General features: G+C 43.4%; 1 protein-coding gene across 3 annotated transcripts in view; it reads right to left on the bottom strand.

The window, feature by feature from the left end:
• Slc38a1 (solute carrier family 38 member 1) overlaps positions 1-24,431 on the bottom strand; it is an 84,573-nt gene that overhangs the window by 18,247 nt on the left and 41,895 nt on the right. For all 3 annotated transcript variants that reach the window (XM_048365858.1, XM_048365867.1, XM_048365850.1), the window contains 3 exons: positions 13,232-13,305; positions 10,494-10,586; positions 9,692-9,773 (listed from right to left, as the gene is read on the bottom strand). In XM_048365858.1, coding sequence (XP_048221815.1) covers positions 9,692-9,773; positions 10,494-10,586; positions 13,232-13,305 — 249 coding nt within the window. The remainder of the gene's footprint in view (positions 1-9,691; positions 9,774-10,493; positions 10,587-13,231; positions 13,306-24,431) is intronic.

Below are 24,431 nucleotides of genomic sequence, written 5' to 3'. Positions count from 1 at the left end.
AAGACTCGGGAGCTGAAACTGCCGACCACGTGTGCAGGATCAGGGCCCAGACTCGGGAACTGGAACTGCCCGCACGTGTGCAGCCCAGACTCGGGAGCTGGAACCACACACACCTGTGCAGCCCAGACTTGGGAGCTGGGACCGTGTGTCCGTGTGGCCTTCCAGCCTAGTTATAAGGCAAACATCACAGACAAACTTGTCACACGCAGGCAGCCAATGAGGATACAACACTTACAGAGCATGCTAGGCTGCACACAGGTAGCCAATAGAGTTACAGTCTGTCTCATAGTATTTATTTGAACCAACCTATCATTCTAGTTAGAATTGGTGCATGGATTTGGCGGGGCTCACATGATGCAGATGGATACGCCTACTCATAGGAGTGCACGGGTTTAACCTTGAACGTTCCTTGAAACTTCCATGCTTCAGGTGGTCAAGCAGTTTACACAATCTTATCACAGTGAAGGGGAACTTCCCTGGATAGGGTGGGGGAGATCTTAGTGAAGATGGAGTTGGCTTCTGCTCTAATCTGACCTGGAGCCAATCTGACGCCCCTCCACAGTTAATGATGGCACTGGCCAGATCTGACCTCCCTATTACAATCATTTTCCAGGGCTTGCTAGTGTTAGCAAGGCATTTTTATCACAAATACTTTTCTGCTGGAGAAAGCTAGATGGGGGTTCCCTGGACTAAGACTCAGCCCAGCCAGTACTTGACTCTAGTCTTTAGCCCAATTTACTAGTGCATTTTACATATCAATTGACCCTTTAAGTACCTTCAGTTGGAAGAAAGGTGGTTACCTTGAAGTGCCAGACTTTGAAGTCAGGTCCCACTTTACCACGTGAACCCCACTTTACCATGTGAACCCCACTTTACCACGTGAACCTGAGATAAGCAGGCCCTGTAAGCAGACCGAGGACAAGCCCATTAGGGCCCAGTTGGTCTAGAACTCTAACCCCTGGGAATGCTTAATTCTGACCACCCCTAGAATGCCTCGAGCCCTGAGCCAATCAGATTTGTACCTGTGTCCTAATCTTGCTTGCTTGAACACCTGATTGTTGTAACTTTGTTTTTTGCCTTTATAAGTCCTGTGTAATCACAGCTCAGGGCTCCCTCCTAACCTCCGCTGTGTCCGTGGGTAGGACGAGGCCCGAGTTGCAGCTCGCTTAAATAAAGCCTTGCCTTGCTTTTGCATTTCAGAACGTCTGAATCTCGGTGGCCTTCTTGGTGGTCATCTCGCTACCTGGCACAACATTTGGGGGCTCATCTGGGATCGCCCCAGAGACCCCCGAGACCCCAGACTCCGAAGGTAAGGAAACAGCGCTGTTCATTTGTTTATTTGTCTTGTCCTGTAATTTGTCTGTTTATCTGTTTGTCTGTTTTGCTTTTGCTTATTTCTTAAAGGGGTTCTTTAAGGGGTTGTTGAAGCAGATGCGCTTACTCGGTAATCCCATGGGAGACTGGGGGACGCCCCAGATTCTCCACCACTACTTGAGTCCACTCGGGTCCACCCCTCCTGCACCCTTGCGGGAGGTTGGGCCAACTTAGATCTGCTCCTGCTGCTTCTTGCAGGAGGAGGCTTGTGGGCCAATCTAGGGGACTCTCCACTCTTACCTGAGCCCCAGACTCTGAGTCCACTCGGGTCGACTCCTCCTGCACCCTTGCGGGAGGTTGGACCAACTTAGGTCTCCTCCTGCTGCTTAACAGGAGGAGGAGGCTTGTGGGCCAACTTAGGAGATCTCCAACTAACTTTTCTTACTCCCAGGCCTGTGTGTTGTGTTGTGTTGTTTTTTGGTTTTTTTTGGCCAGTCCTGCGCCTTGGACTCAGGGCCTGAGCACTGTTCCCTGGCTTCTTTTTGCTCAAGGCTAGCACTCTGCCACTTGAGCCACAGCGCCACTTCTGGCCATTTTCTGTATACGTGGTGCTGGGGAATCGAACCTAGGGCTTCATGTATGGGAGGCAAGCACTCTTGCCACTAGGCCATATCCCCAGCCCCTGTTTTTTTTTTTTTTTATTAGCCCTCTGAACTAAACATCTGATCAGAGCTATGGGTAACGTTCTATCTTAGGGACCTCCAACTAGCCCCCTAGATTTGACCCTAGCTTACTGGAGGGAGGTCAAGGAGATAGCTCAGACACCTGGAGGGAACTAGTTGACAGGGACACTCCAGCTTGGGTTCAGCCTTTCTTAAAATGTTTCAGCTGTGTCCTCCGCTTTGGAGGGTCCCGACCAGTCCTGGCGCTGGCAGCCCAGGGCACGGAGGCGTCGGTCCCGAGTCCTGACCCGCAGCTGCCGCCGACCAGGGCAGACACGGGGCCAGCCCAAGCCACCCGCAGGTGGTGGGGAGTGACCCCACTGCGCAGTGCTGTTGTCTGTGTTCTGATAGTCTCTTTTGTGTCAAGCCTGCATGAGACGTACAGGCGACAGGCCACAGTCAGTGTGATTGTCCGCAAAAAAGAACTCTAGGGAGACCCCCACCCAGCCTTCTTAAGCAGAAAATTATTTGGTGTGCTAAAATGTTTTACTAAGACTAAAAATGTTTTACTAAAACTATCAAGCCCTGGAAAATGAGGCTGGAGAATGCTAAAATCATTTGTTAAAGGTTTTTGTCTTAAAATGTACGGCCGATGCTTATTCTGCATGCTTTAAGATCTTTTGAAAATGTATGTGTGTGTGCATGTATGAGTGTGAACATGTTCAAAACTGTTAGTATGATGTAAAATTGAGTTTAAGTTTAAATTCAAATGGTCATCAAGTTTGGGCATTACCAAATGATTTAAAGGATTCTTGCATTGCATTAAAAAGGAACTATAGTTAAAAAAATTCAAAGCTAAGTGCCAAAAATTTGGATTTAAAAGGATATATATTAAACTGATGGGGATAGAAGTAAACTCTCATTAACTCTATGTATGTAGGAAGAAATGGCAAAATGGGCCAATGTTTCTCACTAATATATTGGAAAGCTGAATGGATAAGTATTTCTAATTCTGTAATTGTAATTCTTGCATTAAGGAAAAATTCAAAGGTCTTCATGCCATGCAGTAACTGGGACTGAAAAAAAAAGAAAGAGGCTCTTTTGAAACAAGCAGCTCCTAGGCAAAGGGCGGCACCTGGTTTCAGAATGCCTGTGAGCTTCAGTTTTTCCAATGCAGATAAAAGCTAAAGTGTTGGGTTAGTAAAAAGGCTTTGGAAATCAAGAATACATTTCTAGATAAGAAATTTGGAAGTAAAATTGTCCTTAATAATTATTGCAAAGTGAGAAAAGGAGAATTATGGCTACCAAAATGTTTAATTGCCATTCCAGCTTCTTTGTAGGTTTTTTTTGGTAACAGTTTCCAGCAGGCCCACAGAGAAGCACAGGTAATTCCTACAAGTTTGTCAAGATCTAATACTGGCCCTTAATAAGTTCCAGGTAAGAGCATGCTTAAAACTACTTCTGTGTGGACCACCTTGTTGCTTTAATTGGAGTAAAGTGGCCTTTTGTAAGACTCACTGATCTGAAATCTGAGGTTCAAAGCCAGCCTGGGCAGAGAAAGGTCCCTGTGAGAGACTTGTCTCTAATCAGCCAGCAGAGTGCTGGGAACGGAGTTGTGTGGAGCTCAAAGTGGTAGGGTGCTAGTCTTGAGCTGGACAGCTGGGGGACAGAGCTCAGGCCCTGAGTCCAAGTCCAGTGGAAAGTTACTCCTCCTGGGACAAAAGTGATAGAGCATCCAGAGGCAGTAAGCCACTGCTTGGATGGCAGAGATGGTGTCAGATCCTAGAGTCACTCCTGTTTGGCCTTTCAAAAGTTAATCAAAGCCAGGAAGTCCTAGAAGAATAATAGTTCATAAGCATGCCTTTCCAATGCCCATGTCTGTCTACTGGGCAGGAACTTGCCAGTCATCTGTGATAGTGGTTAGTAAGGGTAAGTTTGTCAAATGAGAGGATAGTTTAAAATCTCAACCCCCCACATCTACTCAAAGCTCTGACTGGCAGTGAGAATTTTAAGCTGATACATCTGTTCAGGAAAGAAAGCTTGTAGGCCTGAGATTGTGTCCTTATTGAGATCTGTTAAAGGCCTGCAAAGGTAATTTTTTTAGGTCATCAGAGATCAGTTCCCCAGCCAGTCAGGAAAAAGCTTTTACAAACTAGAATGTTAAGAGGCACAAATTTGTAAACCTGAAGTCACCTATCTGGGCTTCATATTAAAAGAAGGCAAGCATTGGCTGTTGGATACACGTAAAGAGACTGTGCCAAAAGTCATAGCAGAGCATCACAAGGCCCAATAGCTATACCCTTATGAACACATAAGATGATACTAAGTGAAATGAACTCCATGTTATGGAAATGATTGTTATATCACAGTTGTAACTACTTTCAACGTCCTATGTGTATCTGTAGCTTCTATTATTGATGATGTTCTTGTATCACCTTCCTGTGGTTGTACCTACACTATCGCTGTAATGTTATCTGAATATATTGGAAACCGTGTATACTGGTATTGGAACTAGGAAATTGAAAGGGAATACCAAATTTGAGAGACACAGGGTAAAAAAAGACAAACAACTACAATAGCAATACTTGCAAAACTGTTTGGTGTAAGTGAACTGAACACCTCCGGGGGGGGGGGCGGAAGGGAAAGGGGGAGGAGGGAGGGGGGTATGAGGGACAGGGTAACAAACAGTACAAGAAATGTATCCATTGCCTAACGTATGAAACTGTAACCTCTCTGTACATCAGTTTGATAATAAAAATTTGGAAAAAAAAAAAAAAGAGACTGTGCCAAAAATCCCTGTGCCTAAGTCAGCCAGACAAATCAGAGTTCCTGGGAACAGCAACAGCAGGCTTTTTGCCAGCTGTGGATACCTGGGTTTGCTGAGATGGCCAAGCTTCTATATGAAGCCACCAAATAATCTAGCTGACCAGGCAGCCAAGGAAGCCCTTCAGCCCAGAGCAAAAGTATTGACTTTAGTAGACACAGGGCCACGAGCTTTGCCTCTTGTGCCCCAGTATTCCCAAGAAGACTTGGAGTGGATAAAGAAAAATCCCATGGCCCACAAAACCCCGAACAGAGAAGGAAACAATGACTGGTGGAAAACTTGTGAAGGGAAACATCTTGCCACAAGGGCTGGGTAAGGGGATCCTTAAGAGAATCCACTGATCTTCTCACATGGGAACCCGAAGAATGCAGGACTTGCTCCGACACTCCAAAGTGAAAATTAGACAAGGAGATCAACTTATTGAAGATATTGTTAAAAATTGCAAGGCTTGTCAGCTTACCAATGCCCCCAATTAACAAGTTACTAAAGGAGCTCGCCTCTGTGGGGATAGGCCAGGTGTGTATTGGGAAGTAGATTTAAACCTGGAAAATTTGGATACAAATATTTGCTAGTTTTTGTAGACACGTTTTCAGGATGGGTTGAAGCCTATCCAACAAAGCTTGAGACCGTGAATGTAGTGGCTAAGAAGATCCTGGAAGAAATTCTACCCAGGTATGGCTTCCCATCCACCATTGGGTCGAACAGCGGATCGGCCTTCATCTCAAAAGTAAGTCAGGGAATAGCCGCTGCACTGGGGACGGATTGGAAATCGCATTGTGCTTATAGACCCCAGAGTTCAGGACAGATAGAGAGAATGAATCAGACTCTAAAAGAGACCTTAACTAAATTGGCCTTAAGAGACTGGCGCAGACTGGGTGTCACTCCTTCCTTTTTGCTCTGCTTAGAGGAAGAAATTCTCCCTATCAGCTTGGCTTTAAGTCTTCAGGTTGAATTGCTTGCTGATTTGGATAATGCTGAATTTTTGTGTAAACTCGATTGCAGCTCGTGCACAAGAATATGTGACCCCTACTTAAGGCATTATATGATTCTGCTTCTGTCCCTACCCCCCATTTATTCAGACCAGGGGACTGGGTGTTCGTCCGGAGGCATAACCCCAAATCCTTAGAACCATGGTGGAAGGGACCCTAGACAACATCACCACTTGGGTTCATTGCTTCCATGCCAGGCCAGATGACCCCTTTGACCTGGACGACGACTACCGTGGTGGAACATGGGAGGTCTCCAAGCACCCAACTCAGCCACTTCGCCTTCGCCTCAAGAAAAAAAAGTTAAACTGAACATTGTTATAATTTTCTTTTTGCCTTCTACCCTGGCTAGTGTTGATGTTATTTTGGCAGCTCACTCCAAAGTGAGGTGACCCCCTTATTTTAGGTAGTTTTGGGCTTGCTCAGGAATACGGGTATAGCCACCTGACCCTTAGAGCACAGCTGAGAAGTTTATGTATTATTTTGTTGCTAACATTTGGATACTAAACACTATACAGCTAATGGTAAGTCTGTATAGCTCAAAGTTAATTTTCAGTTTGCAGTAATCCTGCAGTCCCTTGGTGAAGTAGACTAAGGCTATAGGTTCCTGGCTAGGTAAGGGCAACGCCCCTCAGTCAGCCTGAAGAAGCTACAGATGATGGATGATCTTCACCCATCAGCCCCCCCTTAAAACCAAGGGCCCAGAGTTGTTTTTGGTTACTACTTTGGGCCCTACTGGCCCATGCCTTATCTCTATATCATCCCCTAGACATGCAAGCCATTGAAATGGGCAGAATGGAGCCATGATTGGCTCCCAAGGTACCAAAAAGAAAAAGGTGGAAATGAAGTGCCAGACTTTGAAGTCAGGTCCCACTTTACCACGTGAACCCCACTTTACCACGTGAACCTGAGATAAGCAGGCCCTGTAAGCAGACCGAGGACAAGCCCATTAGGGCCCAGTTGGTCTAGAACTCTAACCACTTGGAATGCTTAACTCTGACCACCCCTAGAATGCCTCGAGCCCTGAGCCAATCAGATTTGTACCTGTGTCCTAATCTTGCTTGCTTGAACACCTGATTGTTGTAACTTTGTTTTTTGCCTTTATAAGCCCTGTGTAATCATAGCTCGGGGCTCCCTCCTAACCTCCGCTGTGTCCGTGGGTAGGACGAGGCCCGAGTTGCAGCTTGCTTAAATAAAGCCTTACCTTGCTTTTGCATTTCAGAATGTCTGAGTCTCGGTGGCCTTCTTGGTGGTCGTCTCGCGACCTGGCACAACAACCTGAGGCTGATATCTTAGCCTACCAGGTGGCCTGACTATCTTAGGCCAATTTTATCCAGGAGCACTTCACAGTTTCAACTTAACGTTAGCTAGATATTAGTACAATGTTCACAGCTGCCTACACATTCCCAACTACCTCATTGTAGAAGGGGACCCAGCACAAAGGAGGCTCTGATTTCCCATATCTTGACACAAGACTGAACACAACAAGAGACTCAAGACTAAGGCAAACACAGAATTCAAGCATGTCCGGCATTGACAAACTGGCTGTCAGAGCGATGGAAAGACCGTAGGGCCCTGGAAATTCCCAAGGGGCATGCTTTTTCCTACCCCAGCCTTTTTGTCCACGAACAAGTGAAAAGGCTTGTGGATATTCTCCTGGCCCTTTCGGGACTGAGGGCCACCCACCCAGTGCAGGTAGGCCATGCAAGCCGGGAAATGTTTTAAGACCAGGTCTAGGGGAAGTTCCTCAGCGGATGCCGCTTGTCCTATGTCTTCCTATAAAATGTGTCCAATCACAATAATAGCAAGCAACAGCAGAATTGAGAACAGACACAGCCATATACCGGACGAGGAACAAGATTAACATACACGTCTTTCACTATGAGGACCTTCAGAACGGGGTCAAGGCGTCCTTTGACTACCCTGGCTTTAAAGAGCTTCTGCGTCCAGCTTCTCTGTCTCAGGCCCACAAACAGTGCATTTTTCCAATACAGAAACTGAGACAAAACCAAATTGGTCCACCAAGCTTAGACATACACACCTACTCCTTCAGAGGTTTCTTTTCTTTACCTGGGCGATTTCCCCCCAGAAAGAAGGTGGTTAAGGACTCTTCCTGGTCAAGGAACCAGTGTTACGGTGTTCGAAATGTTACAGGGTTTGAGGGAGGGGATTCCCCGTCCCTCCAAGAGTCCACCACTCAGAGACAGTCTCAAGCAAAAGGATGGATTTATTGGGGAAGCATAAAGCAAATTGACTGGCCAGGGACGCAGCACAGACTCTGGAGCTGAACTGCGGCAACGAAAAGCAGACTGATGGGCCAGGGACATAGTGCAGACTCAGGAGCTGCCACTGCCCCGAGCAGTCCTCAAATTGTGGCTTATAAAGGTAAAAGCGTAGCACAGGTATAGGGGGTTGGCACAAGGCGTAGAGCAAGCAACAAGTTAAGCAAGTGTGGCACAGATGTAGGAGGTTGGCACAGAGGGTAGAGCAAGCAACAAACAAGTTAAGCAAGCCATTTCAGGTTGACTTAATCTATGCCCCCCAATATTTCCTACTATGTTTCCCTAATCAAGATGGAGTCAGCTGTACTCCCTACAACAAATTCCTATCAATTATTTATGTGATTTCAAAGCTGAATGTATACATTGCATCTGTCAGATTATAATCTGTCCTATTATTCAAAGAGAAAGTTCCTTTTGGAGTGGCTTGGCTGACATCACTGAGGAGAAAGCCACCACAGGTAGGCATTCTCTATCCTTGGGTTTAACCTTTTAACTATGGACTTGACCTTGTACCCTAGGATAGAACACTAGGACTCTGGCTTCTGTAATGCTTCTTTTGAGGGCGAAGGGGGCAGAGAAACTAAGGCTGATAAAAACTTTTAAATAAGAAATCAAAACATCAAAAACAATGTTTTCTAGGATTTGCTCAATTTTGAGATTGGCTTACATCTACATTTCTGTGTGTGTGTGTGTGTGTGTGTGTATATACGTGCATTTGTGCTGGTCCTAAGGCTTGAACTCAGGGTCTGGGTGCTGAGCTTTTTTGCTTAAGGCTAGTGCTCTACCACTTGAACCACAACTCCACTTCCAGTGTTTTGGTGTTTAGCTGGAGAGAAGCATCTCACAGACTTTCCTGCTTAGGCTGACCTGAAACTTTGATCCTCAGATTTCAGCCTTCTGAGTAGCTAGAATGACAGGCATGAGCCACCAGTTCCTACATCTTGGGCTCTACTTCTGGGATAAAAATACTGTACTCAGTATCTGGCCAGGTACTGGGTAGCTCATATCTCTAATCCTACTCCGGAGGCTGAGAATTGAGGAGGTTTGAAGCCAACCGGGGCAGGAAAGTCCATGAGACTCTAATCTCCATTTAAGCATAAAAGGCTGGAAGTAGAGGTGTGGCTCAAAGTGGTAGAGTGTTAGCCTTGAGCACAAAAACTTAGAAACAGTGCTCAAGCCCAGACTTCAAGCTCCAGGACTGGCAAAAAGAAGAAAAATAACAACAACAACAAAAAAACAAAACAAAAAAAAAACACCAAATGAACCCCCCAAAAAACCAAAAACAAAAAAACTGCTTTATTTCACAAAAACTAGATAGATATTTTGAGCTATTTGGGACAATGTAATATCTACTAGTTACAGCATGACAGAGAAACTGACTTTTCAATTTTTATAAAGGGAATTCATCATCAAAAAATAAAAAAATAAAATAAAATGAGGTTCATCTTGCTTTTTTTATCTATATCCCCCGCCCCCAAATTTATTACTGAACAATACACCAAGAAAAACAAAGCCTAGGAAAATTCATATTTCTGTAATTTTGTTAAATCAAAAACTTTCGTTAGCCTGCATTTAAATTAAAAACATTCTGGTTTTTATCACAAAGAATGGTCTATGACTTACGGAAATTCCTCTTCTTTTCCCATGAGGAACTTGATGGCTGAAGGAAGTTCATTTTTTACTATGAAGAGATAGCTCAGCATTGCTGGAGGAAAATGAGAATGTTTTTAGAAAGCCAATCCTAAGGCACATATTACCAGTACTGTGAGGAGTGACAATCTAGTTTCTAGACTAACTTCAAGAACACAAACAGGGCCAGGGACTGGTGGCTCATACAGGTAATCTTAGCTATTCAGGAGGCTGAGATCTGAGGATCATGGTTTGGAGCTAGTCTAGGCAGGAAAGTCCATGAGACTCTTATCTCCAATTAACCACCAAAAAACGAAGTGGTGGTATGGCTCAAGTGGTAGAGTGCTAGCTTGGAGCACAAAAGTTCAGTTCAGAAAAAAGATAAGCAGGTAGCTTAAGTCTCTAACCCCTGGCAATACATTCATCCCTAAGTAAGTGGTTGTCCTTCCCGGTGACACTTTAGCAATCAAGTAAGAACTGCTTCAATTCTGATACATCTCATATGGACACAGAGCTTCCAAAGTAGAAAAGATAATGATGGTCACTCAGTTTGAAATTATGTAGAGAAACATTTGTTGTTTCTTTCTTTCTTTCTTTCTTTCTTTCTTTCTTTCTTTCTTTCTTTCTTTCTTTCTTCCTTCCTTCCTTCCTTCCTTCCTTTTCTTTCTTTCTTTCTTTCTTTCTTTCTTTCTTTCTTTCTTTCTTTCTTTCTTTCTTTCTTTTCTCTCTCTCTCTCTCTCCTTCCTTCCTTCCTTCCTTCCTTTCTTTCTATCTTTCTTTCTTTCTTTCTTTTTACCTCCAGTGTTCTGGAGAGATGTAGCTCCGAAGATCACAAACTTCCCTGTGGTACCAAAGACTTGCTCACCCAGTTTTTCATAAACCATGCAACCTATTTAAAGAAACAAATTTAAGGTCACAGGAAAAAAATAATAACAAAGTTCTAAAGGCTAACATGTTAACCTCTTGCCAGGAGCCAGTGGTTCACACCTGTAATCCTAGCTACTCAAGAAGATAAGATCAGAAGATCATGGTTCAAAGCCAGCCTAAGCAAGAAAGCCCATGAAATAGATCCTTATCACCAATGAACTACCCAAAAAGTTGGAAGTAGAATTGTGACTTAAATAGAACACTAGCTTTGAGTGAAAAAAGGCTAAAGAAAAGCACTCAAGCCCTGAGTTCAAGCCACATGATCAGCACAAAAAATAAAAATACCAAGATCTTATTTTTCCATAGTGTATTCACCAAATTATTCTGTGCTTCTCTAAAACTCCCATGCTGGTTTTTCAGGGTTAAGGTACTGGGATGATGAACCAACTTCTTGACATTTTAAAATGTCAGGCGTGAGCTCCATTTCTCCTTTTTCACTTGGCTAAAGAAGTACGAAAGTAACTGAACTATGAGGTCACCAGATTTATTTTAAACCATCTCTACCTTTCTTGGGGAAATTCCCACACGTTTTTCACAGATTTAATATGTACTCTTTAAAATAAAGATTTTCATATTTGAGACCAAAAAAAGATTCCTTTTGAATTAATTGCCTAATTGATTAGGTTAAGAAAGAATTGTCTTACTGGATGCCAGAAGCCTGCACTTGTAATCCTACCTAGTCAGGAGGCTGAGATCTGAGGATTGAATGGTTCAAAGCCAGCCCGGGCAGACAGATCTATGAGACTTTGATCTCCAATTAACTAGGAAAAATCTAAACGTGAAGCTGGGTCCTGGTGGCTCACACTTGTAATCCTAGCCACTCGGGAGGTTAAGATCTGAGGATCATGGTTGGAAGCCAGCCTGGGCAAGAAACTCCATGAGATTCTTATCTCCAATAAACTATTCAAAAGAAGTGTCGCTGTGGATCAAGTGGTAGAACACTTGCCTTGAGCAAAAGACACTCAGGAACTTTGCCCAGGCTCAGAGTTCAAGCCCCAGGACCAGCAATAAATAAATAAAAACAAATAAGAATCCAAACGTGGAGCTGTGGTTCAAGCGGTAGAGTGCCAGCCTTGAGTGAAAAAGCTAAGGGACAGTGCCCAGGCCCTGAGTTCGAGCTACAGTTTTGGCATGCGGGCGTATACACACACACACACACACACACACACACACACACACACACACAAAATGGTTTCAACATCCCAGTCCCTCTTGTCTAAAATAACACACCAAATTTAGCTACATCTAACAGTCACTACATAAGAATTCTGATCAGTTGTGAAATTTAGGTGGAAGATAGCTCCTAAAAAGAAAGCAGCAATGTTATCCAAAGAATAAACTGATGATAGCAAAATTCAAAACTGGTCAACCGGCTCATCTCAATCAATGCTAAAATTCTAAAATATTCATTGAAACCAAGTGTTTACACTTCGTCATGGCAGTTTGAAGTCTGTGTTTTCAAAAGGTTCACAGAAGGGCTGGGGATATGGCCTAGTGGCAAGCGTGCTTGACTTGTATACATGAGGCCCTGGGTTCAATTCCCCAGTACCACATATACAGAAAATGGCCAGAAGTGGCACTGTGGCCCAAGTGGTAGAGTGCTAGCCTTGAGCAAAAAGAAGCCAGGGACAGTGCTCAGGCCCAGAGTCCAAGCCCCAGGACTGGCAAAAAAAAAAAAAGGTTCACAGAAAAGCAATATGGGTCAGGCTATAATTAAACCTTTGTTTAATCTCTCCTAAGACTGTTGTTTAAACTAGACAATGACTAGATCCTGAATTTATTACAAAAATGTCCCAGTCGTCTGTATACAATAGCTGGCCAATATGGCTTACGCTAAAGTAAAAGTCAAAGTATTATGAACATAATCCAGTGTCCCAGGAATGGAAAATAAACACGTCAGGTATTGTAATGTCCAGAGAACTCCACATCCTAGGGTGTGCCCTCACTCCCACCTTGCCTCAGGAGGAACAATTTTTCCTTGGAATATGCACAGCAGAGAATAAAACATCTGTTCACTTTGCAAACTCTTTGCTCAGGATTTATAAAGACCTAAAGAAAGATTGAAGCCTTTCCAGTGATGTCATCACATGCTAGAAGAACAAGCTCGAGCGACAACAGTATTTGTTCAGTGTTCATGTCTGTTTGATTTCAATGTTGCTGCCACTGTCAGTCTTTCCATTACAGAGGTCAAAGGATTCCTTTATTTCTTTAAATAATCCAGCACAGAGCATAGAGTGTAGGTGGCTCTCGCCTGTCATCCTAGCTACTTAGGAGGCTGAAATTTATCTGAAGATCACTATTCAATACCAACCTGGGCAGGAAAAGTCTGTGAGATTCTTATCTCCTATTAATTGACAAAAAGCTAGAAATAGAGCTGTGGCTCAAGGGGTAGAGCACCAGCTTTTAGAAAGAAAAAAAAAGCCAAGTGAGATTACAAAGACCTGAGTTTAAGCCCCAGAACTGGCATCAAACAAAATAAATAAGTAAAATACTACTAATGATAATAGTAATAGTAATAATCCAGTCATCCTTAAGAGAGAACCTCAGTTATTCATAATATCCTGAAAATCATTGCCTTAACACAATTAAGTCTTCCTCTCAGCTTACCTGTTTCCTTGGAGCAGATCAGTAGGAGGTTTATTGAATATATAGACAGCAATGTCACCGAAACCAATAGGATCCTAAAGCAAAGAAAGGAAATGCTGAGGTAGTTGTTATGGGGTTCGAGGGAGGGGATTCCCCATCCCTCTAAGAGTCCACCACTCAGAGACAGTCTCAGGTAAAAAGATGGACTTATTGGGGAAGCAAAAGGTGAGTTTACTGGCCAGGGATGCAGCACAGACTTGGGAGCTGAAACTGCGACCCTAAAAAAGCGGGCTGACCTGTCAGGGACACAGTGCAGACTCGGGAGCTAACACTGTTCACTAACAATCCTTGAGCTAGGGTTTATAAGGGTGAAAGTGTAGCACGGATGTGGGGGGTTGACGCAGGGGGTAGAGCAAGCAAACAAGTTAAACAAGCCATTTACAGAAGCAGAATTTGGGGGCCAGGTTGACCCAATAATCAAGATGGAGTCAGCTCTACCGCCCCCAACATTTCCTACCATGTTTCCCTAGTCAAGATGGAGTCAGCTCTGCTCCCTACAACAGTAGTAACTAGAAAATATATTCTGACCTTTAATTTTAGAATTGCCAAGGTTAATATACATGGTCAATACCACTTATTAACAGTACCTAAAGTGTGGATCCTATTACCCTGCTTTAAAATCTTTGATAAATATCCCACCAAATAAAGGAGCACTCCTTAGAATATGAGTGATTTTGCCATTTCTAGTTTATTATGTAATTCAAAGCTAAGCCTGAAACTCTTGGCCCACATCTGTAATCCTCAGCACTCAGGAGGCTGAGATCTGAGGACTGAAGTTCAAAACCAGACCAAGCACAAAAGTCCATGAGACTCTTACTCCAATTAACCAGCAAAAAGCTAGAAATGTAGCTGTTGTTCAAGTTGTAGAGTGCCAGCCTTGATCAAAAAAGCTAAAAAGACAGTACCCAGACCCTGAGTTCAAGCTCTAGTACCAGCACAAAATGAAAGAAAAAGGGCCAGATGCCAGTAGCTCATACCTGTAATCCTAGCTACTTAGGAGGCTGAAATCTGTGGCTTATGGTTCAAGGCCAGCCTGGGGGTTGGGGGGTGGGGTGGGGAAGTATGTGAGCCTCTTATCTTCAATTAACCACCAAAAGGCTAGAAGAGGAGGTATTGCTCAAATGGTAGAGTGCTAGCCTTGAGCAAAACAAATGCAGGGACAGTGTTCAGGTACTGAGTTCAAGCTCAAGGACTGGCACAAAAAAGAATGAAAGAGGAAGAAGGGAAGGAGAGAGAGAGAGACAGATAGACAGACATGCCCAGTATGATGCATTATTGCAACAGATTGCACTGTGAATAATTAAAGGCAATTATGTGGAGAGGCACTTGGCCACAGCGGGCTGCGGTGCCTGTGGCTGCTGTAGGGCCATTCCAGCTCCTACGCCTTGCTTTCTCTGGGGGAAAGGACTGCTCCTCAGCACTCTCTGGTCTTATAGCACTTTGCTTCTAATGTGTAGTTTGTAGCCACAAGGAAATGAAAGAGGAATACAGAATGCTCGCCAGCAGAACAGATGGACTGCCAGAAATGGGCCAAAAGAACACAAGGGAAGGAGAGTCACAGATATAAAACAAACACTGGAGAAAGAAGAGAAAAACCAATACTTTGGATAGAGACCAGACTGCCCCCTCTTAAGGGGAATTCAGGTTAAAAGGTTGAGATTAAAAAATTATGGTTCCTCTGAACACCTGGGGGGTGGGGAGGGAAAGGGGGAGGAGGGAGGGGGGTATGAGGGACAGGGTAACAGTACAAGAAATGTATCCATTGCCTAACGTATGAAACTGTAACCTCTCTGTACATCAGTTTGATAATAAAAATTAAAAAAAAATTATGGTTCCTAATCCGGGTGCCAGTGGCTTATGCCTGTAATCATAGCTATTCAGAGAGCTGGGGTCCAAAGACCACAGTTTAAAGCCAGCTGTAGGAAAGTCCACGAGACTCTTTTTATCTCCAGTTAATCAATTAAAGCTGGAAGGGGAGCTGTGGCTCAAGTGGTAGCAAAAAGCTCAGGCCCTGAGTTCAAGCCTTACGTCTGATATCTAGATGAATGATATATACATATATATATGATTACTAAGGAAATACATTAACATATCTATTTGGTTAGAAGCCTTCAGTAAGGGTAATTATAATTACTGAAGTGCCTTATTTGTCATGAGTAAGGAGGGTGATTAAGGGATATGAGATACTGAGAGCAATTGACATATGTAATAGAATGAGACTTGATATATCCTGTTGGAGAAAAACATATAGGACTAAACTATAGCTTGATATATTTCGCTATCTTATTGTTACGGGGTTAGAAATGTTAGGGGGGAGGGGGGCGCTGGGAATATGGCCTAGTGGCAAGAGTGCTTGCCTCGAATACATGAAACCCTGTGTTCGATTCCTCAGCACCACATATATAGAAAAGGCCAGAAGTGGTGCTCTGGCTCAAGTGGCAGAGTGCTAGCCTTGAACAAAAAGAAGCCAGGGACAGTGCTCAGGCCCTGAGTCCAAGCCCCAGGACTGGCAAAAAAAGAAAGAAAGAAAAAAAAAAAGAAACGTTAGGGGTTTGAGGGAGGGGATTCCCCGTCTCTCTAAGAGTCCACCACTCAGAGACAGTCTCAAGCAAAAAGATGGACTTACTGGGGAAGCAAAAAGTGAACTATCTGGCCAGGGACGCAGCATAGACTTGGGAGCTGAACTGTGACAGTGAAAAGTGGGCTGACAGGCCAGGGACACAGGGCAGACTTGGGAGCTGCCACTGTGACCCCGAGCAGTCCTCAAATTGGGGTTTATAAGGTAAAAGCGTAGCACAGATGTAGGGATTTGATGCAGGGGGTAGAGCACGCAGTAAGTTCACAGATGTAGGAGGTTGACACAGGGGGTAGAGCTTGCAACAAAGCAAGTGTGGCACAGATATAGGAAGTTGACCCAGAGGGTAGAGCAAATAACAAATAAGTTAAGCAAGCCATTTACAGAAGCAGAATTTTGGGGTCAGGTTGACCTAATAATCAAGATGGAGGGGCTGGGGATATGGCCTAGTGGCAAGAGTGCTTGCCTCTAATACACGAAGCCCTGGGTTTGATTCCCCAGCACCACATATACAGAAAACTGCCAGAGGTGGTGCTGTGGCTCAAATGGCAGAGTGCTAGCCTTGAGCAAAAAGAAGCCAGGGACAGTGCTCAGGCCCTGAGTCCAAGGCCCAGGACTGGCAAAAAAAAAAAAAAAAAAAAAGATGGAGTCAGCTCTATTCCCCCCAATATTTCCTATCATGTTTCCCTAATCAAGATGGAGTCAGCTCTACAATACTTATAAAATATATAGAAGAAACAAGGTTTGGGCTGTATTCTGAGCTCTCTCATGTTTTCAGACACATTCAATAGTCAGGCACTAGTGACTCATGCCTGTAATCCCAGGTACTCAGGAGGCTGAGATGTGAGGATTGAGGTTTAAGGCTAGCAAAGGCTAGCATGGGCAAAGAAGACCATGAGATTCTTATCTCCAATTAACCACCACAAAAGCCAAAAGTGGAGCTAGGGTTTAAGTGGTAGAGCACTAGCTATGAGTGAAAAAGCTAAAGGATAGCACCCAAGCTTTGAGTTCAAGCCCTGGTACCAACATGCATACATGCATGTACACCAGCCATTAGTGTGAAAAGCCAGGCTTTGTGTATACTCTGCTTGAGCAACTTCTTCAAGCTTTTACTTCTTTAGAATACAGATTTAAGCAATATTTTCAAATTCTCCTTCCCCATATCTTTGATGCCCCATACATTATAATTTTTTTTGTTATTGTTTGGGTCAATAATCCTGTATTGAAATGTCTTTTTGTGTTTCTTCTTTCTGTTTCTTTCTGTTAAGTTCTTTTCCTTTTTGGTGCTGTTAGACTTAGGTGCTGTCCCTCAGCATTTTTGCTCAAGGCTAACCCTCTGATATTTTAGCTATACCTCCATTTCACTTTTTTTAGTGGTTAATTCGAGATAAGATTCTCATGGACTTTCCTGCTTTGCCTGACTTGCAACCATGATCCTCAGGTCTCAGCCTATTGAGTAGCTAGGATTACAGGAATGAGCCACCAGCACCTGGGAAAAAAGGAGTTTCTTAAAGCCTTAATTCACTTTAGTAAGATTCTATAAAATTACTAAAAGCAATCTGGCTTTTTTTTTTTTTACTATTTCTATTTTACAGATAAGGTAATTGAAGGCAGAGAAGTTAAGTATTTTGTCTAAAGATAACACAGCAAGAGTCAGAGGACTAGAACACTAAGATCTGGTAGAGGGGATTACTGTGTTGTTTTTAAATATGAGGAAATGAAGGAGACAGTTTTAGAAAAGGCTGGCCCCAAAGAGGCAAGATCCATTATTTACACAAGTCCTTTTATTTCTTTCCTCATTAGCAGGTCTAAATACTTTGAGGCAAACTTTTCTTAAACTAGCCTCAATACTATTTATTTACTATTTATTACTATTTTAATTTTGTTGTTGACCAAATCAAACAGTATCTACTATAATCCTGGGGAGAAAAGGGTATTTAAAAGAGCAATACTATTTATTTACTATTTATTACTATTTTAATTTTGTTGTTGACCAAATCAAACAGTATCTACTATAATCCTGGGGAGAAAAGGGTATCTAAAAGAGGTACTGGGCTGAGAATGTGGCTTAACGGTGGAGTGCCTGCCTAGCATGCATGAAGCCCTGGGTTCGATTCCTCAGTACCACATAAACAGAAAAGGCCAGAAATGGTGTTGTGGTTCAAGTGGTAGAGTGCTATAGTCTTGAGCAAAAGAAGCTCAGACATAGTGCCCAGGCGCTAAGTTCAAGCCCCAGGACTGGCAAAAAAAAAAAAAAAAAAAGTTATGATCTCACCATTTGCACAAACAAAATACCAACAACAACAAAAAGAATTTATTGGGTTTGATTAATGCTTTTTGAGGTTGAAGTTAGCAAGAGTTGTGCCCTTAAATGAGGAAGTTGGACTAGAAAGAAGGAAGCCATGAGTTACTACCACTTCCTGTTTTTGCTGCTCATTGGGAGTGTGCTGTGGGTTTTGTGCATGCTCCATTTTAACTGCTGACGTGGCCTCGTTCCTCTTCTCTATCCCACAAGGACAACTTGCTTCTTCTTCCCTTCAACCTAGACATTTTACTCTGTGAAATGCTGCCCAGTCTTCATCCCCTAAAGATCAATCTCTTGAGTGACAGAAAACAATTTCATACAATGACTTGAAATTCAGATTTTAGATTTCCATTCCGGAGGGGTTTCATTCATACTTCTCCTTGCAGTTTCCATGGAAACCAGGCACGTAAGGAGAAGGGACGTATAATCAGAATGTCCGATGGACAGCTTGTGACACACATGCCTCTCCTGGAATGTGTGATCCTGGGCAAGCTACTTAACCTCTATGAATCTTTGGGCGGGGGAGGGGTTGTTGTTTGTCACGGTCCTGATCCCTTGAACCACAATTGCTACTTTCAGTTTTTTGCTGGTTTATTGGAAATAAGGGTCTCATGGAATTTCCTGCCTGGGCTGTTTTTGAATCCTCAGATCTCAGCCTCCGGAGTAGCTAGGATTACAGGTGTGAACCACCAGCACCTGGCAATTTTGGGGTTTGCTTTAAATCAATAAAAATAGAGGTGATGGATACAGTTGTTATAAAGTCCATGAAACTTTGCAAACTTTATGATTATCTTCTTTTTTAGTCCTTCTGATAAAAAATAAAAGCTGTCCTCAGCGCTTGAGCCTCACAGAAGACTCAGCCTGTGTTTGGTCTGCAGGTCCTTGTGTGTGCCCACCCTTGGAACAGCTGTGGATCCTTCCTACCACATGTCTGACAGAAGGAGAAGTTTGGTGCTCAAGAACAAAGCAAGATACTGGCTCACACAGGAGTGTGTTTCCAATCTACTAAGCCAACTGCCACTCTGCACAGAATAAAAGTTGGAGCTAATTTTGCAAACCTCTGTCCCCAGCCCTACTGTGCTGATTTGCTCCTGGCCTTCTGTGAGCCAGAGGAGCAGATGGGAAAGACATTCTATGTATCACAGAGGTGAATCATGCTGTTAAAACCACAGACCATATAGTTATCTCTTACAAGCTAAGAACAATACAGGGAATTAAAATAGAAATTGTACAGCACCAAAGCACCAGTGTACCTCAGGATACACAGGACTGAGCGAGCTCCTTTTATTTATGTGCTGACTGTGGCTTGAACTCAGGACCTCAAGCTCCCACTGGTTTCAGGTTTGTTTGGTTTGGGTTTGTTGTTGTTGTTGTTATTCTTGTTTTTTCCCCCAAGTCTGGAGCTTTACTACTTCAGTCACACCTCCATTTTTGGCTTTTTGCTAGTTAATTGGAAGTAAGAATCTCTCAGATTGATCTGCCCAGAATGGTTTCAAGGTGTGATCCTCAGGCCTCAGATTCTTGGGCAGCTAGGATTACAGGAATGATGCAGGTTAGGACTGAGTATGAGTGTGTGCATGGTACACATACATACACACACACACACACACACACACACACACTCCTACCTCTCTGGGACCAAGAGAATTGAATTCTTGGAATGCCTTATCATATGCATCAGAGATGACTCATAAACTAAGCAATAAGGGCTCAACTTTTAAAAAACAATGGATGGGACCCATCTTCCATAAGGGCCAGGTCTTGCTGTTCATAAAATAGGCAGGCATTATTAGCACAATGCTAACCATGCTCCCAGTTCTCTATTTCTGAAGAGCTTCTAAATCCAATGAATTTCAAAAAGAGCTCAGTGGCTCAGCTCTGTCCTTTATCCATGTATCTCAAATGTTGGCAAGCCTGAATGTGTCATTTCTCCCTTCTAGTATTATTATTCCCAAACAAGAGACTCTGATGCCAATTATTCTTGCTGCCAGCCGAAGGACATTTAACTGTTCAGATCATTTCTAGGGAGCCCTGACTATAACTCAAAAGAATTTTCAAAACAAATAAGTGACTGAGAAAATGGAAGATGAGTATGACTGGAGCCGTGGACCTCCCAGGATCCCCCGGAAGGGCACCATTTCCTGATTGTCTTCCTCTTAACAGGTCTGTTTTCCTATAGTACAATTCTATTTGCTTTCAGCTTGGGAGTGCAGACAAAGACAACATTCACCAGAACATTCTCAAAGACCATTTTGTTACCAATAAAAACAAATTCTCAGCCGGGCCTTGGTGCCTCAGACCTGTAATCCTAGCTACTCAGGAGGCTGAGATGTGAGGGTTGAGGTTCAAAGACAGGACAGGTAGACATATCCAAAAGACTCTTATCTCCAATTAACCAGCAAAAAGCCGGAAGTGGAGGTGTGGCTCCAGTGGCAGATTGCTAGCCTTGAATGAGAAGCTATGGGACAGCATCTAGGTCCTAAATTCAAGCCCCAATACTGCTATAAAAATAAATAAGTAGAAGAGCAAAGTTATCATCTTGGTGAATGTCCTCCCAAATTTTTGGGATATATAGAGTAACAAAGCAATGACAGCTCAATAGCAGACAGAATATTTTCAGAGGAACACTGTAATCTCTACCCAACTTAACAGAATTTGCCGAGATGTGGCAACATCAGAGTTGTGAGGAAGCAGTTACTTAGGCATATAAGCCTCTTGACAGAATGCAGAGAATACTTCTGCAACTGAATAAAAACGTTCCACATCTAATAATGTAAATAAGGACTTAGGATCATGTGGTGATGGAACTGTGGTAGAGTGCTAGCCCTGGGCAAAAGAAGCTCAGGGACAGCACCCAGATCCCAGAAGTTCAAGCCATAGGACCTGCAAAAACAAATTTTTTACATCTATTGATAGACTGTTCTATATCTTGTTGGAAGCAGGGAAGATGATTTGAACAAGGAAGTATTTGACACAAATCCTGCTTTTCTAGAGTTCAGAGAATTCAATAGGGAAGGTAAAGTCAGGCACCAGTTGCTCAAGCCTACAAGCCTACCCTGGGAGCTAAGATCTGAGAATCATGGTTGAAAGCTAGCCCAGGCAGGAAAGTCTGAATGACTCTTATTGCCAAAAAGCCAGAAGTAGAGGTGTGATTCAAGTGGTAGAACCCCAGCTTTCAGTGAAAAAAGTTCAAGCCCCAGTACTGGTATTAAAAAAAGAAAAGTGTTCTGTGAATGTGGCTTAGTGGTAGAGTGCTTGCCTAGCATTCATGAGGCCCTGGGTTCGACTCCTTAGTACCACATACACAGGAAAAGCTGGAAGTAGTTCTGCGGCTCAAGTGGAAGAGTGCTAGCCTTGAGTAAAAAGAAGCCAGGGACAGTGCCTGAGTTCAAGCCCCAGGACTGGCAAAAAAACAAACAAACAAAAAAACTAAGATTGATGCCTAAATACTGGAAGTGCTAGTCATTAGAGAGGAATGGATTATACTGAGAAGAAAAGGAAGTCTCTAGGAAGATTCCAGAAACACTGGAGATGGCATTTGATCTGGGCCTTAGGGGATGGTCAGGATTCAAACTCAGAGATGAGACAGGGAGGGATGGAGCTCAGGCAGCCTCTGCAGAAAAGCTTTGGGGGGGGGGGGGTGAATGTAGAGCAGTTTGGAGCAGGTGATACGACACTGATTTCTCATTCTAGTTCTCATGATCTAAATATAGACACTGGAAATAGCTTCTGAAGTTGTTTGTAGGTAAGAGAAGGGAAAAGCTTTATTGTACTTGTTTTAAGTTCTCTAGAAATGAAAAATTTTCCAACTAGTCCTCCCCCTTGGCCTCCTCTGAAAGACACATGGCAAAGGTGTGTGTGTGTTTGTGTTTGTGTGTGTGTGTGTGTGTGTGTGTTTGTATACTGGGGCTTGAACTCAGGGCCTGGGTGCTGTCCCTTAGCTTTTGTGCTCAAAGCTGATAATCCACTACTTGAGCCACAGCTCCACTTCTGAGCTTTTTGCTGGCTAATGGAGATAAGAGTCTCACTGATTTTCCTACCTGGGCTGGCTTTGAACTGTGGTCCTCAGATCTCCTAAGTAGCTAGAATTACAGCAGTGAGCCATCTGCACTTCACAAATCTTAAATATAAACTTCCCATCTCTCCACCCAGACTCTCAGTTCCCAGAAATAGCTACTGTTAACAGTCTTCTTCTTCTGTTCTCTTCCTAAAAAAATCTTGGCGATACATGCAGATATACACAATCTTTCTTCGTACTCCTCCCCACCACCACCCAATATTGTTTGTTTGCATGTAACAGTGCTATGTTACCCAGTAACACGACTCTTGGGAAATTCTTCTGTGCCAGTACAAACATAAAAGATGTTTTACCCTTTTTCCTAGTGGTCTAATATTCTATTTTGTGGAAATACCACATGTGTTCTACCATGATTACTAACTTACTCTCTAGTTGTGATAGGGACTTGGTATTATTTGACTTTGATATTATCTGGTGCTTCTTTTTTGGGTGGAGGAGGGGTACTTGGTTGGGCCTGAACTCGAGGCCTTTCTAGGCAGATATTCTTATCACATGCATTGTGCTTGGAGCCCTTTTGCATTGGCTGTTTTTGAAGTAGGGTCTTCATTTATGCCTGGGGAGCAATGTCCCTACTTGTATTTCTCTGTGTCACTGGAGATGAGACGCACACCACTGCACCCAGCCATTGGTTGAGTCCAGGTCTTGCAAACTTCTTTTTGTCCAGATTGGTCTCTTGCCATGATCCCTTGATTTTTGCCTCCTAATTAGTTAGAGTTATGAATGTGATAATTCTTTTTTGTGTGTGTGCAGGTATTGGGACTTGAACTCAGGGTTTCACACTATCCAGAATTTGGGGGTGGTTAACTGGAGATAAGAGTCTCACAGACTTTCCTGCCCAGGTTGGCTTTGAACCATGATCCTCAGATCTCAGCTTCCTGAGTACCTAAGATTATAGGCATGAGCCAGTGGTATCCAGCTTGTAAGCCTTACGTTTGCATGAAAGAAGAATGGCATGTTTTATTACAAGATCGGCAAAGAGGAAATGACTGAAAGAGCTCATCAAGTCTTTCACTTTTCACTTGGAGGTGTGGTGCATCCTCCACCGTCCCTGTCCCCTCAGTGCACATCACATCCCATTTTGTTGTTGTTGCCTTTTGCCGGTCCTGGGGCTTGAACTCAGAGCTAATGCTCTGCCTCTGAGCCTCCTTGTGTTCAAGCCTAGCGCTCTACCATTTGAGCTACAGCGCCACTTCCAGCTTCTTCTGAGTAGCTTACTGGGGCTTTGAACGGTGATCCTCAGCTCTCAGCCTGCTGAGCAGCTAGGATGATAGGCGTGAGCCACTGGCGCCTGGCTCACATCCCATTTGGTTTCCCACAGAATGACATAGCTTTGAAACAAGTGCAAATTGACATTTCCTGCTGGCATACTTCTTGTTTCTCAGATGGAATCATAAAGTCTCAGAATTTATGGAAATACAAAAATCTAACAGCATTTTTACTATAGGGAAGAACTTACTGAATAATTGAGTTTTAATAGGGTTGACAGTCATTATGGCTAGGTTAAAAAAAGAGCTCCAAACTTATCCAAGGAAAAGACTTTACACTATGAAATTTCCAGATGACTCCAGTAAAGAGTCCCAGGCCCGTCCCAGGCCCGTCCCAGGCGACATGGCGGAGCCTTCCTAGCTTGGGCTCTTTGTCCATCTTGGCCAATGAACCTGGATCAGGGCCCTGCAGCAGATGAAATGTCCGGGTCCTGCCAAGTGCTTCTTGGCTTTGAGAAACAGAGCAGTTGGTTTTTACAACAGAGTACTTATTTGTTCTGAGGTGGGGGAATTCAGTGTTTAGTGAGAAACTTTTTTTCTTTTTTGGTGCCAGTCCTGGGGCTTGAACACATGGCCTTGGGCACTGTTACTGAGCTGCTTTTGCTTAAGGTTAGTGATCTACCACTCGAGTCACAGCTCCACTTTTGGCTTTGAGTTAGGAGAGGAGAGTTTAATGGAGATAAAAGTCTCAGAAACTTTCCTGCCTGGGCTGTCTTTGAACTTCAATCCTCAGATCTCTGCCTCCTGAATAGCTAAGATTACAGGAGTCAGCTACCAGAGCCTAGCCTTAGAGAGAAACTTTGAAGTGTGAGTCTTGATACAACTACTTTCATGAGCTTTTACCTGAAGATCCTCTAGGCTGGAATTTCTATTAGTGTATCATACAGATAACTACATGCCCTATTACATTTTAATCCAGGAAAAAATATTCCTGCAAC

The sequence above is a fragment of the Perognathus longimembris genome, chromosome 1, assembly GCF_023159225.1.
Source record: "Perognathus longimembris pacificus isolate PPM17 chromosome 1, ASM2315922v1, whole genome shotgun sequence".
In the NCBI taxonomy this organism is placed as follows: Eukaryota; Metazoa; Chordata; class Mammalia; order Rodentia; family Heteromyidae; genus Perognathus; species Perognathus longimembris.
This window is presented reverse-complemented; position numbering and strand designations above follow the sequence as displayed.